Here is a 16,586-nt window from a genome sequence, read left to right as displayed (position 1 = left end):
TTACCAAAGGGGAAAGGATAAATTAGGGGTAGGGGATTAACAGATATAAACTGCTATACATAAAATAGAGAAGCAGCAAGGATTTACTGTATATCACAGGTTAACAACAATATTTGATATCTTGTAATAACCTGTAAGAGAAAATAATCTGAAAAAATAACTGAATCACTTTGCTGTATGCCTAGAACTAACACGGTATTGTAGATCATCTATACTACTGTAAAAAATTTATGTATAGTTTAATATTTTCATCATTTCGTGTGATTTCTTCTATTTCTTCAAGACTTAAGTCATTTAAAAATAAACATTAAGAATAGAAAAGAAATTTGTGTTTAGCTTCTATTCTTGCGATAGGGAATGATATTGTGAGTGACTAGATTGGAAGAGTTCGAGTGTGTCCTTTCTTACTATCCTCCCTTACTACTCAGGTTGTCCAGATGCTTTTTGACAATGAGGTGTAACATTTCTCTCAGGAGTAATTGAATGATTAAACAATTTGAGAAGTTTGTAACACAGTTAACATTCTTCTTAAATCAGTATTTCAATCAGTGAGTCTCTGCTTTGGTTATACTAGAAAATCATCTGGAAAGTGTTTTTTTTTTAAATTTGGGTAGATTTCATAGAACATAAAATCCAGCAGTCATCTTTTTAAAGTGTATAATTTAATGGCTTTTTGTACATTCAAAATGTGCAACTACCACTATGTTCCTTTTATTTTAAATTTATTTATTATTTTTGGCTTTGCTAGGTCTTTGTTGCTGTGTGTGGGCTTTCTCTAGTTGTGGCGAGCAGGGGTTATTCTTCATTGTGGTGCGTGGTCTTCTCATTGTGGTGGCTTCTTTTGCAGTAGAGCACGTGCTCTAGGTGCGTGGGCTCAGTAGTTGTGGCTTGCAGGCCCTAGAGCACTGGCTCAGTAGTTGCGGTGCACAGGCTTAGTTGCCCCAGAACGTGTGGAATCTTCCCAGGCCAGGGATTGAAACTGTGTCCCCTGCATTGGCAGGCAGATTCTCTGGACCACCAGGGAAGTCCACTTTCTAATTCTAAACATTTTCATCACCCCAAAAAGAAACCCAAGGCCATTAAGTAGTTACTCTGTATTTCTCTCTCCTCAAACCTCTAGTTTTCTTAATCTGCTTTCTGTCTCTGTAGATTAGTCCATTCAGGATGTTTCATACAGACAGAATCATACAATTTGTAAGCTTTTGTGTCTGGATGCTTTCACTTAATGTGTTTTCAAGGTTTATCCATTTTGTAGCATGTATTAGTACTTTGTTTCTTTTTAAGGCTGACCAACATTCCATTGTATGGATGGATGTACCACATTTTGTGTATCCATTCATCATTTGGATTATTTCTGTTTTTGGCTATTACGATTAATGATGTTAAGAACATTTAAGTGCAAGTCTTTGTTTGAATACTTGCTTTTAACTTTCTTGGATGTTTACTTGGGAGTAGAATTACTAGATGTATTTTAATTTTTTGAAGAATTGCCAAGCTATTTTCCACAGCAGCTGCAGAGTTTTATATTCACACTATGAATGAATGAAAGTTTTAATTTCTCTGCATTCTTGCCAACATTTGCTGTTTTCTCTAAGAAAAAAAATGCAACTTTATTGAGATATAATTCACTTACCATATAATCCATCCACTTAAAGTATACAATTGAAATAAAAAAAAAACAGAACTGCTATATGATTCAGCAGTTTTACCTCTGAGTATTTACCCAAAGAAAACAAAACACTAATTTAAAAAGATATATGCATACCAGTATTAATTGCAGCATTATTAACAAAAACCCAAGATATGGATGGAAACCTTTTTGCTATTGAGTTGCAAGAGTTCTTTATTCTGTATACAATTTCTTTATTACATAGATGCTTTAAAGATATTTTTCTCATTCTTTATTTATTTATTTATTTTCTTTATTTTTTTAAGCTTGTCTTAATATTGTGGTTTGGAACACAGGTTTTTAATAAGATGAAGCCCTATTTATTTATTTTTTCTTTCATTGCTTATGCTTTTGATAACATATTTAACAAACTCACCTATCCAAGATTACAAAGCTTTTACTTATGTTCTGCCTTAGAATTTTATAGATTTTGTTCTTTCATTCAGGTCTTTGATCTGTTTCATGCAGTTCTTTATTATGTGAGGTAGAGGTCCAATTTCATTCTTTATGCATTTGTATATCTAGTTGTCAGAGTACCATTTATTGGAAAGACTTATACTTTGTCCATTGAATTATCTTGGTACTTTTGTTGAAAGCAATTGACAGTAAATGTGTGGATGTTTTCTGAACTCTCTGGTCTTTTGTTCCATTGATCTTTATTTTTATTCTTGTGCCAGTGCCACACCATCTTGATAATATAGCTTTGTAGTAAGTTTTGAAATTGAGATGTGTGAGTCCTTCAGCTTTGTTCCTTTTTTTCTAGATTGTTTTGGCTGTTCTGGGACCTCTGTTTTTCCTCTGTTTTTCCTTTCCTCTGTGAATTTTAGGATCAACTTGTCTATGTCAACAAAAAAGCCAGTAGGAATTTTATTAGGAATTATGTTGTATCTGTAGAGCACTTTGGGGAATATTGCTGTCTTAACAGTGTCAAGTCTTCTAATTCATGAACATGGGATGTCTTTGCATTTATCTTTTATATCTTCCAGCAATATTTTATATTTGGTTGCAAGCTTTACACTTTTGTTAAATTTTGTTAAGAATTTTTTTATTTTTGATGCTATTAAAATGGAATTTGAAAATTTAATTTTTGGATTATTTATTGCTTATAGATAGCTGTTCAGTTGACTTCTGTATATTGACCTTGTGTCCAACAATCTTACTGAACTTGTTCATTAGTTGTAATGGTTTTTTAGTGGATTTCTTAGTTTTTTTTTTTTTTAATTGAAGATCATTTCATCTACAAAAGGCAGTAGTTTACTTCTTCCTTTCCCATTTGGATTTTTTATTTCTTCTTATTCCATAATCGACCTGTTTAGAACCTGTAGTGTAATGTTCAGTAGAAATGATGAATGCAGACATGCTTGTTTTATTCCTATCCTAAGAGGAAAGCATTCAGTCTTTTACCTTTAAGTATGATTATTTGCAGTGGATTTTTTAAAAAAGATGTCCTTTTTTGGGTTGAGGCATTGATATTAAAGAAAAAAGCTTTTAGATGAATAATAATATGCAGAGAGCCAGTTATTTAAGCTAATGTTTAAGGAACTATGATAAATTATTATATTATTCCTATTGAAATATCACTAAAAGAATGAGATTTATATATGTATTTTTTCCTTTATAGAAAAAATACAAATTTTAATTAGTAAAAGAGTTCAGAAATCCAATATTACTTCTGTTGGATAGGTATCTTTTTCTTTTATATGACCAAATGATAAATAGCATCTAGAATACTTATATATTAAGTAAATTATTTTTCCTTCTGCTGCTACTGCTAAGTTGCTTCAGTTGTGTCCAACTCTGTGCAACCCTATGGACAACAGCCCACCAGGCTCCTCTGGCCATGTGATTCTGTAGGCAAGAATACTGCAGTGGGTTGCCATTTCCTTCTCCAATTTTTTTTCTTTCTATTTCAGACAAAAGGATGCCGCGGAGAAAGAAAAAAGTTAAAGAAGCCTCTGAAGCTCAGAACCTGGAGAAGATAGATGTAGAAACTACCAGTTCTGTCAATGTGAAGAAGCGTAGACTTGAGGATGCATACATTGTGATATCTGATAGTGATGGAGAGGTCAGTATCCTAAAGAGTAGAGCTCTAGGTCTCAAACTGGGCCTTCTTATCTGTAACTGGTTTGTTTGTGAGACTGAACTTTAATGACATCTTGCCATACCATGTGGCTTTTACTCAGCTTCGTAAATGGAATTAAGAATTACTTAGAAGAAAGTAGTCATACAGTTTGGCTGTGGATGGATCATAGCTCCTCAGTTTTATAATGTATTAACTGAAGGTGATATTTTAAAACTATTTGAATACATCAAATGTGAAAATTTTCATATGTCTGTAAAGTGAGAGAAAGACAGCTTTTTAAGTCTCTAGATATACTCTGTCCAATGTGGTAGCAACTAGCCACCTGTAGCTATTTAAATTTAAATTAATTAAAATTAAATAAAAGGAAGAGTCAGCTCCTCTCTTGGACTAGTCACATCTAGTGTCTGCTGTGTTAGCGCAAGTATAGAACATTTCCCTTCATTATAGAAAGCTTTGTTGGACAGAGCTGTAATAGATTTTAAATCTTTCCCTTGATCTGTGTTTCCATTTGCTTATTGGAGATTTTTGTCTGTTTGAGGGTCACATCCAGTAAGGCAGTAAAGTAAGTCACTGTTTTTTCATCTAAGTTTACCTCTCACTCTTCTTTATCTACTGTCTCATTTGATGGTAGAACCACTCATTTGCCTCAGGTTATAAAGCTCGGAATTGTCTCTGACTCTTCCTTTTAAATTGAATTGCTTTTGTGACTGACTTCTTTCACTTGGAGAAGGAAATAGCAACCAACTCCAGTATTCTTGCCTGGAAAATCCCATGGGCTGGGGATTCTGGTATAGTCCATGGTGTTGCAAAGAGTTGGACACGGCTGAGCGACTTCACTTTCACTTTCTTTCACTTGACGTATGTTTTCAAGGTTCATTCATGATGTAGCATATAACAGTACTTAATCCCTTTTACAAAATTTTTATGTATTTATTTATTTTTGGCCGAGCTGGGTCTTTGTTGCTGCACACGGTCTTTCTCTAGTTGAGGTGAGCAGGGGCTACTTTCTAGTTGTGGTGATGGGCTTCTCATTATGGTACCTTCTCTTGTTGCAGAGCACAGGCTTTAGGGCTTGCAGGCTCAGTAGTTGTGGGGCAGGGGCTTAGTTGCCCTACTGCATGTGAAATCTTCCCAGATCACGGATTGAACCTGTGTCCCTTGTGATAGCAGGCAGATTCTCAACCTCTGGACTACCAGGGAAGTCCTCTTCATGCCTTTTTTCCCCTACAGTTACTGCACCATTTTACATTCTCATCAGCAATATACTGGGATTCCAGTTTCTCTACATTCTTGCTAACACTTGTTATTTTTAAATGTTTAATTTTTATACCACCCTAGTGGGTGTGTAGTGGTTTCTCATTGTGGTTTTGACTTGCATTTCCCTAATGGCTAATGAACTTGAGCATCTTTTTTGTACTTGTTAGCCATTTGTATAGCTTCTTTGAAGAAATGTCTGTTCAAGTTCTCTGTCCATTTATACATTGCAGTTTTTCTTTTTGTTGTTGAGTGGTAAGTTTTCTTTTTTTATTTTGCATATTAAACCTCTTATCAGATACATTATTTGCAAATATATTCTTCCATTCTAGGAGATATCTTTTCACTTTCTTGATAATGTTGTTTGATGCACAACAGTTTTAAATTTTGAAGAAGTCCAAGTTACCTGTTTTTTCTCCCTTTGGTTATTTAATGCTTTTGGTATTGTATCTAAAGAATTTTACCAAATCTAAAGTCATGAAATTGATCCCTAAGAGTTTTCTAATTTTAGCTCTTACAGTTTGGTCTTTGTTCCATTTTGAAATAATTTTTGTGTATGGTATGAGATGGTGTGTGTGTGTGTGTGTGTGTGTGTGTAGTGGTAAAATATACATAACATAATTTAGGATTTTAACCATTTTTAGGTTGTATATTTTCACATATATATTGTTGAATGGTGAAAGTTGCTCAGTCGCGTCTGACTCTTTTCGACCCCATTGACTCTACAGTCCATGGATTTCTCCAGACCAGAATACCACAGTGGGTAGCCTGGAGATCTCCTGAACCCAGGTCTCCCACATTTCAAGCAGGTTCTTTACCAACTGAGCTCTCAGAGAAGCCCTAAACATGTTTCTGCCTGTTTTCAAACCAGGGACCTTTTGTGTATGAGGTGAACGTGATAACTGCTACACTACAGAAATGCCCGTTGAATTCTAGGGGTTCTTTATATATTGTGGACAGTTAGCCCCTTGTCAGATATATGATTTGCACATATTTTCTCTTATTCCATAGATTGCCTTTGTACTCTGTTGATAGTCTTTTTATGCAGAGTGGTTTTAAATTTAGTCCAGTTTACCTGGTTTTTGTATTACTGCTTATGCTTTGGTGTCATATCCAAAAGGTCATTGCCAAATCTTCCATGTCATGAAGCTTTTCCCCTGTGTTTTCTTCTGTGTGTGCTCGGTCATGTCCAACTCTTTGTGACTCCATGCAGTGTAGCTGCCATTCCATTGTCCATGGAATTTTTCAGGCAAGAATACTGGAGTGGGTTCTCATTTCCTTCCCCATGTTTTCTTTAAGAGTTTTAAAATTTTAAGTGTTATATTTAGGTCTTTGATCGATTTTGTGTTATTAGCTTTTGTGTATGGTCTAAGGTAGGGATCTGACTTCTTTTTTGCTTGTGAATATCCAGTTTTTCCAGCACCATTTGTTGGTATTTTAACTTTTAACCTAGGTATTTGTTTATATTTTATTTGGATTTCTTGCAGGTAGCACACGGTCTGAGGTTTCTAATTTTATGCCGTCTGAGAATCTCTTTTTTAAATTGATGTGGTTAGATTGTTTATATGTAATAAAGTCACTGAAGTACTTTAAAAGGTACCATCCAACTGATTGTTTTTGCATTGGTTCTTTGTTTTCTTCCCATTCTTGTTGATCTAATTTTATTTTTGCACTATGTAGAAAATTGCTTTATTGAATAAATTAAATCTATAGAGAAAGAAATACTCAAGTTATCTTGCTTCTCCATTCTATCCACCCTATTCCACATCCCTCACTCCACTGATAACCAATTTCATTAATTTTTTTTTATTGTTTCAACATTGCTTTAAAGCAAAAATAAGCCCATTCACGTTTTTCCCCTCTCTCTTTAAATATTTATTTATTTGGCAGTACTGCATCTTAGTTGTGGCACATGGGATTTTCAATCTTTATTGTGATTTGAGGGATCTAGTTACCTGACCAGGGATCAAACCCAGGCCCCCTGTACTGGGAGCGCAGGTCTTAGCCACTGGACTCCAGGAAAGTCCCGATTCATGTTTTCTTAATTCTGCTTTTTATGTGAAATGTTGCATATCTATTTGCATCTTGCTCTTTTCTCAGAACAGTGTATCTTGTAGGTTATTCCTTTCATTTTTTCATTGTTTTCTTGTATTTCTTTAGTGACTCTTTCAGATTTTTACTTGAATCTGTTTTCCTTTGGAGACCCTTTTTTTTTTTTTAAATACGAACCCTCTTGCATTCTTGGTGGGAATGTAAATGGATACAGCTACTATGGAGAACAGTGTGGAGCATTCCAGATCAGCAGCAGCATGCAGATTCTCAGTTGGGGCATGTAGGATCTAATTCCTCCACCAGGGATCGAACCTGAGCCCCCTGCATTGGGAGCTCAGAGTCTTAGCTCCTGGACCACCGGGAAGTCCCCATTTTTCTTTTTTGAGATGGTTTTATCTATTTTCAGTTTGGGTTTTATGAAGTTTCAATTTATTCCTTTTTTTGTTGGTTTATGGTTTGAGTTTTCTGATTCTAGGCTTTTCTTAATCTGTAGATGATTCTTTAAAATTTGTTTGGAATGTGTTAATTTCCTTTTCTGGGTTGATGATTAGAGGAGAATATTCATAAACTTAAATGTTTTTATTTATATTTTCTCTTTCTGTTTTATAGTTGCTTGGTTTGAAATTTCTTTTTTTATTTTTGTATTTACTGGATAAAAGCTTCCCTTTTGTCTTTTCAGTGTACTTCATTTTAGTTTCTTTTATGGATGGTATTGTTGATGTTAAGAAGAGAGATTGGCATGTTTTTTTTTTCTTCAGGACCTGTCATTTCTTTCCTCCTTTCTTTTATGAAATCTGAGGAGTACCATTTCTTCTTTGTGCATCTCCCTCTTTTCCATTGGTAGTACATCTTTGAGGTTGCCACTTTTGTTCCTCTCACTTTCAAGCCCTTTAAAATGTAGCTGATTATGTGAAATACCACCTCTTGGACCAGTGTTTTGTCTTAGTGTCAGACATTTTGATTTTGAAGATAGTTTTGTCTGTGTTCTTAAGTTTTTCATCTCTTTTTCTTATTTTTCATATAGTCTCTTAAGCCTTCTCTTTCTTTGTTCTATTTACTCATAGATTTGCAGTAGCACTGGGAACTCTGTTAGAATTTGCTATTTCTCTGCTCACTGGTTATTTGAATTCTGTGGTATATTTTGTCTCCTAGTAATGTTGAAGGTATTGGTCATAGGTGGTGTTATTTCTGGTTCTTATTGCATGCTAAGTCGCTTCAGTCATGTCCAGTTCTTTGTAACCCCATGGATTGTAGTCCATCAGGCTCCTCCGTCCTTGGGATTCTCCAGGCAAGAATACTGGAGTGGGTTGCCATTTCCTCCTCTAGGGAATCTCCCTGACCCAGGGATGGAACCCAGGTCTCCTGCGACTCCTGCATTGGCAGGCAGGTTCTTTACCACTAGTGCCGCCTGGGAAGCCCTATTGGTTTTGTGGTTTTTCTGGGAGGATGTATGGAGAGGTAGCTCAGTGGTAAAGAATCCAGTGCAGGAGATGCAGGGTAGATTGCTGGGTTGGGAACATCTAGAGGAGGAAATGGCAACCCACTCCAGTATTCTTGCCTGGAAAATCTCATAGACATGAGAGCCTGGCTGGCTACAGTCCACAGGGTCACAAAGAGTCAGACACAGCTACGTGACTGAGCACGGATACACAATTACTGTTATCTTCTAGACCTTTCATTTTCAGCCATTCTGGATCACTTTGTTATAACCCAGTCTCTTAAATATATATATAGCGTTGAGTTTAATTTTTTGTTATATTAATTTTATTTCTTTTTCTATATTCTTTGATTTTTGACTCTGCTTTTGGCATATATTTTGGTATATCTTTTTTTAGAGTATATAAATGCTTTTCATAGTTCCTTTTTTTTTTTTTTAATTTAGCTTTCTGTAGTTTGGTTTGTCAGTTGTAAATAGTATCCTTTGACTTTCACTTACAGTGCATACAATAGAAAATGAACTTATTTTACTTTCCATTTCTGATTTCTCTCATATATTATTTCTCATTTCTGCATATAATATTTACACATTTTTTTCTATTCTTATCTCTACTTTCGTTTTAGTCTTAGTTCTAAAATTAAATGTTAAATACTTACTATCAATTCTTTTGCCAGATTTTTCTAATTATTTTTTAGTTGAATAGTGCTTGATTTTTACTAGATTTGTCAAGTAGGCCTTGTGACTATATAATTTCCTAAGTTGTTAAGTTTTTTTTTTTTTTTTTTTTTTTTTTTTTTTAGTTGTTAAGTTTTTGATACTGTTTTTTTGTAGTCTCGCTATCTGAAATACTGCTTGATGGGATCCAACATCCTTGGTTTAAAATTTTCTCTTTTCCCTTGAGTTTCTTTAAAATGCTGCCTTCTTGACTTTTGCTTTGTATGTTACATTTGAAAAGTCTGATTTATTTTCCTTTTTTTTGATAAGTGACTAGTCCTTTTTGTTAGTCTGAATGCTAAGAATTTTTCTTTAGGGTGAGATAGGTATATTATGTGTATGTGTTAGGAAACTGATTGGTCAGAGTGAACTTTCAATATGTCAGTTCAGTTCAATTGCTCCGTCATGTCTGACTCTTTGAGACCCCATGGATTGTAGCTCGCCAAGCTTCCCCCTCCATCACCAAACTCCCGGTGCTTGCTCAAACTCTTCATGTCCATTGAGTCAGTGATGCCATTGAACGATCTCATTCTCTGCCTTTTTTCCCTTGTAAATTTTATTTATTATAATCTTAATGTTAGTTTGTTTCATTGTTTGTTTTCTTCTTCAGAGATCCCAGTTATATATTTATGGGATAACCTTTGCCTGTATTCTTTTTTTTTTCATTTTTAATGACATTTATTGTTTTTATCTTAATTTTACAAGCAATACCTGTTGATTGTTTGAAACATGTAAAAGCCTACACTAAAAAATGATAACCATCCACAATTCCCACCCTGTAGAGATAACCACCATTAGCAGTTTGATTCATTTTCTCCCAACACACACACACACACACACACACACACACACACACACACACACACACACACACACGAGTAATTGAAGTATAATTTACCCACAGCACTATATTAGTTCCAGGTGAACAAAATAGTGATTTGTATCCATTTTTTTTTTTTTTGATTTGTATCCATTTTATCCAATCTATGGTACTTGTTTCCTCACAATAAATATTTTATGAAATTTTTCATTTTTACCATTGGTATAGATTAAAAAAAGATACCTACATAATTGTGAATTGCATTTCCATATACATACAAGCTCTTTGTGTATGTTTTTCTGTGAAGTGTGTTAACATATTTTTTGCCTATGGGAGGATGCTTTGTATTGATTTGTAAGAGCTCTTTATATATAAGGAAAATTAGCCCTTTATTTATTCTGATAAATATGCTGCATACTTTTCCTTGGTTGTTCTGTTGCTTTTTAAAGTACTGATTTAAAAGAAGTGAGTATGCACTGGGCTTAAACTTTATTACTGACTTTAAAACATTGAATCGAGCTTTCTCTGAACTTGGGTGCATACTTGCTGGTATTTTACAGATAGGCCAGTTTTTATATGAGCTTGAATATGACATAGTTATATCTGTATATTACAGTTTTTATTTTTATTGGTTTTGAATCTACATTTTTCTTTTTCTACCGTAAAGATCTTTTTCTGATGTTTTCTTTGAACATTTACAAAAAATGTTACAAAACATCTACAAACATTTACAAAAACACTGATTCTTTAGAGGTTTAGTAGCCTCTGTTAGCTGTAGAGGAGGGTAGAAAGAGTACTACTTTTAATGGCAATCAACCTGATCATGTTTCTTGTTTTGCAACAGGAGCCAAAGGAGGAAAATGGATTGCAGAAAACGAAGACACAACAGTCAAATAGAGCAAAGTGTTTGGCTAAAAGAAAAATTGCACGTATGTTTTCATTTTTGTATTGAGAATGGTTTGGAAGTTTCAACAGTCACAGAATTGACACTAGTTTCTTCATTAAGAAGAGGTTTCTCTGAATAAGAATGTGTGTGGTTCTTGTTAATTCTGGATTCCATTAAAATTTGTGGGGATCACAGTTACCTAGGGTGTATACAATTGATTATTAAAGGCAGCATGTTGAAATTAAGAATGTGCCCTTTCAGAGTTAGGCACACTTGGTTTTGAACCCCTGCTTCCACTTACTATGTGGACGTTAGTCAAACCACTAAAGCCTACTGCTGTTACCTCATCAATAAAATGAAGATAACATGTAGAAAATCACTTATTTTCCAATAATATAATAAGCTCCAATAATGGTGTTACTGTTTTGATCTCTAAAATTCTGTGTGTCTCCTCTACTCTCAGCACTTTATTCTGGTCATCAGATGTGTAAGGTTTTTTTTTCTCCCCTACACCAAGCAGTTCTCCAACTCTTTGCCCTACAAACTGTCCAAACTGGGTGCCCTACAGTTTACGGAAATATGACACTGTCAGATCCCACAAGCTAAAGGCTTAGTTCTGCGCGACTTCCCCTTCTTTCAGATGACAATTGCAAGTCCAGGTTATTACCTGTGCTTCTGACTGACTGGCTATAAATCAGAGGTTCCTGTGACCCCTTTTTTTGTGTTCAATTAATTTGCCAAAGTGGCTCTCAGAATTTAGGGAAGCATTTACTTATTAGATGACTGGTTTATTATAAAGGATATAACTCAGTAACAGCCAGATTGACTTCCCTGATGGCTCAGACTGTAAAGTGTCTGCCTACAATGCGGGAGACCCAGGTTCAGTCCCTGCATTGGGAAGATCTCCTGGAGAAGGAAATGGCAACCCACTCCAGTATTCTTGCCTGGAAAATCCTATGGATGGAGGAGCCTGATAGGCTACAGTCCATGGGGTCGCAAAGAGTCGGACATGACTGAGCAACTTCACTTTCACTTTTATTATAAAGGCTATAACTCAGTAACAGCCAGATTAAGATATAGGGCAAGATATAGGAGACCTGGGACCTCTTTGACCTACCCAGGCATGTCACCTTCTCAGTCCCTATACATGTTCACCAACCTGGAGACTGTTCAAACATTATAGTTCAGGTATTTTATGAAGGCTTCATTATACAGGTATGATTGATTAAATCATTGTTCATTGGTGATTGGTCTAACTTCCAGCCAGTCGCTCTTCCTTCCCTGGAGGTTAGGGAGTTGGAATAAAAGTTCTAATCCTCTAGCAACTTGGTTGGTTCCCCTGGCAACCAGCCCCAATCCTTAGGGGCTTTCCAAAAGTAAGTTCATTAATAGAATCTCTGGTGTGCCTAAAAGGTAATTGTTATGAATAACAAAAGGTACCTTTATTGCTCTTTTCATTTAGAAAATTCCGGTTGTTAGGAGCTGTTAGGAGTTGTTAGGAAATTCCAGGATTATTAGGAGCTCTGTGTCAGGTGCCAAGATTCAGTATATATTATTATAAATCACAATATCACAAATATTATTTATTGGAAGTTTTTTCTCTTCTGACTTTGTTACTCAATTGTGAAGTTATTTAATAATGACTGTAGTTTTGCATTTTAATGTCATGAGAGGTGTTTAAGTATTTCAGTCAACTTGTTAAAATGTATGTTAACTGAGATTATTACAAAACATTGAAGATAAAGCAGAATTTTTTCATTATTCATTTGAATTTAGGTGATTTAAAGTATAATTCTCAGCCTTATAAAATTAACCATAATTGTTGTTTTTGCTAAATCACTGTGGTATATCTAGAGGTTGTTATCACTATGATCTCCATGAGGCAGCAGTGAGCAGTGGCATGAAGTAAGATCTTAATTCCCTACCCAGGAATTGAACCTGGGCAACGTGGATGAAAAACAGGAATCCAGACCAGCAAAGGCTAGAGGCTATTTTTTTTCCTGGATCTTTGCCCCTAGTGAAAGATGCATTTATCATGGAGACAAAAACTGTAAATGCAGGTATAAAGTTTATTATTAGAGACATAGCATAAGAACAAGTGGGAGAGCATACAGAGAAACAGTTTGTTTAGTTAAGATAGAAGCAAGGCAGAGAGGCACCTGGAGAGAAGGGATGTGGGCATCCCCCATAGTGAGGAGCACAGAAAAGAGGCTGTTAAGTCATTTATATAGGACAGTTCTTCCTAATCTTCTTTAGCCAGTTATCTGGTTTCCTTTTTCCACACTTGACCTGTCCTAACCCTCCCCTGGGTGTGCACAGACCTTTCAGTTAAGATGGATCCCACTGAAAAGGCTTATGGAAGTGGGTGGCAAGGCTTAACTCTGGTCTGGCGCCCCCCCCCCCCCCCCCTTTTGACCCCATGAAGGGTTTTTGCATATGCATAGTGTCTCCTTTGCCCTAAGGATGGGGGAGTGTGTGACCTCTTAATCTTTTAACAGATTTTAGTCCCACTCTCTCCCTGCCCTAAAACTGCCCAATATCCAGTTATTTACCCTGTTCTTGTTGGTTTTTATATTGAGGTATAGATCTTGAAATACAGATAGGAGTCCAGTCATAAATATGTAGTCCTGGAGCCCATATGTCTCTTACTTCAGGAAATGTAAATAGGGACTGGTAATGAATGACCGACCCTAGGAGGTATGAACTGGAGGCCAGTTGTAGATAGCTGACCTGGGGCCCATCTATCTCCTGCCTCAACTATGAATGTGTATTAGTCACTCAGTTGTGTCTGACACTTTGCGATCCCATGGACTGTAGCCCACCAGACTCCTCTGTCCATGAATTACCCAGGCATGAGTACTGGAGTGGGTTGCCATTTCCTTCTCTCCATATAAACTTTAGAATGAGTTTGTTTTTTTTTTTTGTATCTACAAAATATACTGGAATTTTGATTTCGATTATATTGAATCTACAGATCATGTTTGTAAAATTGGTATGTTGACATTATATAAGTCTTTCTATCCCATGACATGGAATCCCTTTAGTTAGTTAATTTTACTTGATTTTGTTAATCGGAGTTTTGTATTTTTGCTCATATGGATCTTGTACATTATTTTATTACCAATGTAAATGATATTGTGTTTTAAATTTCAAATTCATGTGTGCATATAGTGCCTGACTCTTTGCAACCCCTGGACTGTAGCCCACCAGGCTCCTCTGTCCATGGAATTTTCTAGGCAAGAATATTAGAATGGGTTGCCATTTCCTACTCCAGGGGATCTTTCTGACCCAGGGATTGAACCTGTGTCTGTTGCAGCTGCTACAGTGGCAGATGTATTCTTTACCATTGCACCACCTGGAAAGCAACAGATTTCAAATTACACTTGTTCATTTCTGGTATATGGAATGTGATTGACTACTATTCTTGTATATCATAACCTTAGTATAGTCACTTCTAGGAATTTTGTTGATTCTGTTGGATTTTCTACTTAGATGATAGTGTGATTTGTGAACAGTTTTACTTTTTTCCTTCCTTGTCTGGATGCCTTTTATTTCCTTTTCTTGTCTTATTGCATTAGCTGGTATGTCCAGTACAGTGTTGAAAAGGAGTGATGAGAGGGCCTATTTTTTCCTATTTATAATGGGAAAGCTTTGACTTTTTTCCTTTTAGTATGATGTTAGCTATAAGTTTTTTTTATATATTATTCTCCATCAAATTGAGAAAATTCTCTATTCCTAATTTATCAAGAGGTTTTTATCATGGATGAGTGATTTTATCCATTGCTTTTTCTGAATCTGTTGAATATGATCATGTGATTTTTCTTTTTCATTCTGTTTATGCATTGCATTATGTTACTTAATTTTTGAATGTTGAACTAGCGTGCACATCTGGGATAAATTCCATTTGGTCCTGGTGTATAATTCTTTTTATGTATTGTTAGGTTCAATTTGCTAATATTTTGTTAAGTTTTTCCTCTGTGTTCATGAGAGATATTGGTCTGTACTTTTCTTGTAACATTTTTGTCTAGTTTTACTGTTAGGGTTAATGTGGTCACATGGAATAACTTATGTAGAATTCCCTCTGCTTCTATCCTCTGAAAGAGATTGTAGAGAATTTGTATAATGGCTGTCTGAGGAGGCCTTACACATAGTTGTGAAAAGACACGAAGTGAAAAGCAAAGGAGAAAAGGAAAGATATACCCATTTGAATGCAGAGTTCCAAAGAAGAGATAAGCAAGGAGAGATGAGAAAGGCTTCCTCAGTGATCAATGCAAAGAAATAGCGGAAAACAATAGAATGGGAAAGACTAGAGATCTCTTCAAGAAAATTAGAGATACCAAGGGAACATTTCATGCAAAGATGGTCTCAATAAAGGACAGAAATGGTAGGGACCTAACAGAAGCTGAAAATATTAAGAAGAGGTGGCAAGAATACACAGAAGAACTGTACAAAAAAGATTTTCATGACCCAGATAATCACAATGGTGTGATCACTCACCTAGAGCCAGACATCCTGGAATGTGAAGTCAAGTGGGCCTTAGAAAGCATCACTACGAACAAAGCTAGTGGATGTGATGGAATTCCAGTTGAGCTATTTCACATCCTGAAAGATGACGCTGTGAAAGTGCTGCACTCAATATGCCAGCGAATTTGGAAAACTCAGCATTGGCCACAGGATTGGAAAAGGTCAGTTTTCATTGTAATCCCAAAGAAAGGCAATGCCAAAGAATGCTCAAACTACCACACAATTGCACTCATCTCACACGCTAGTAAAGTAATGCTCAAAATTCTCCAAGCCAGGCTTCAGCAATACGTGAACCGTGAACTTCCAGATGTTCAAGCTGGTTTTGGAAAAGGCAGAGGAACCAGAGATCAAATTGCCAACATCCGATGGATCATCGAAAAAGCGAGAGTTCCAGAAAAACATCTATTTCTGCTTAATTGACTATGTCAAAGCCTTTGACTGTGTGGATCACAACAAACTGTGGAAAATTCTGAAAGAGATGGGAATACCAGACCACCTGACTTGCCTCTTGAGAAACCTGTATGCAGGTCAGGAAGCAACAGTTAGAACTGGACATGGAACAACAGACTGGTTCCAAATAGGAAAAAGAGTACATCAAGGCTGTATATTGCCACCCTGCTTATTTAACTTATATGCAGAGTACATCATGAGAAACACTGGGCTGGAAGAAGCAAAAGCTGGAATTAAGATTGCCGGGAGAAATATCAATAACCTCAGATATGCAGATGACACCACCCTTATGGCAGAGAGTGAAGAAGAACTAAAGAGCTTCTTGATGAAAGTGAAGGAGGAGAGTGAAAAAGTTGGCTTAAAGGTCAGCATTCAGAAAACGAAGATCATGGCATCCGGTCCCATCACTTCATGGCTGATAGATAGGAAAATAGTGGAAACAGTGGCTGACTATTTTTCTGGGCTCCAAAATCACTGCAGATGGTGATTGCAGCCATGGAATTAAAAGACGCTTATTCCTTGGAGGGAAAGTTGTGACCGACCTAAACAGCATATTAAAAAGCAGAGACGTTACTTTGCCAACAAAGGTCCATCTAGTCAAGGCTATGTTTTTTCCAGTGGTCATGTATGGATGTGAGAATTCTATAAAGAAAGATGGATGCTGAAGAATTGATGCTTCTGAACTGTGGTGTTGGA

The 16,586-nt window shown here is 35.9% G+C and overlaps 1 protein-coding gene across 7 annotated transcripts in view; it reads left to right on the top strand.

The window, feature by feature from the left end:
* Positions 1-16,586, top strand: part of UIMC1 (ubiquitin interaction motif containing 1) — a 120,215-nt gene that overhangs the window by 23,524 nt on the left and 80,105 nt on the right. For all 7 annotated transcript variants that reach the window (XM_065918249.1, XM_065918251.1, XM_065918246.1 and 4 more), the window contains 2 exons: positions 3,583-3,734; positions 10,875-10,959. In XM_065918249.1, coding sequence (XP_065774321.1) covers positions 3,591-3,734; positions 10,875-10,959 — 229 coding nt within the window. In that variant the 5' untranslated portion in view covers positions 3,583-3,590. The remainder of the gene's footprint in view (positions 1-3,582; positions 3,735-10,874; positions 10,960-16,586) is intronic.

Source organism: Muntiacus reevesi, chromosome 1 (genome assembly GCF_963930625.1).
Source record: "Muntiacus reevesi chromosome 1, mMunRee1.1, whole genome shotgun sequence".
In the NCBI taxonomy this organism is placed as follows: Eukaryota; Metazoa; Chordata; class Mammalia; order Artiodactyla; family Cervidae; genus Muntiacus; species Muntiacus reevesi.
Note: the sequence above shows the minus strand (reverse complement) of the source record. Positions and strands in the feature narration are given on the sequence as shown.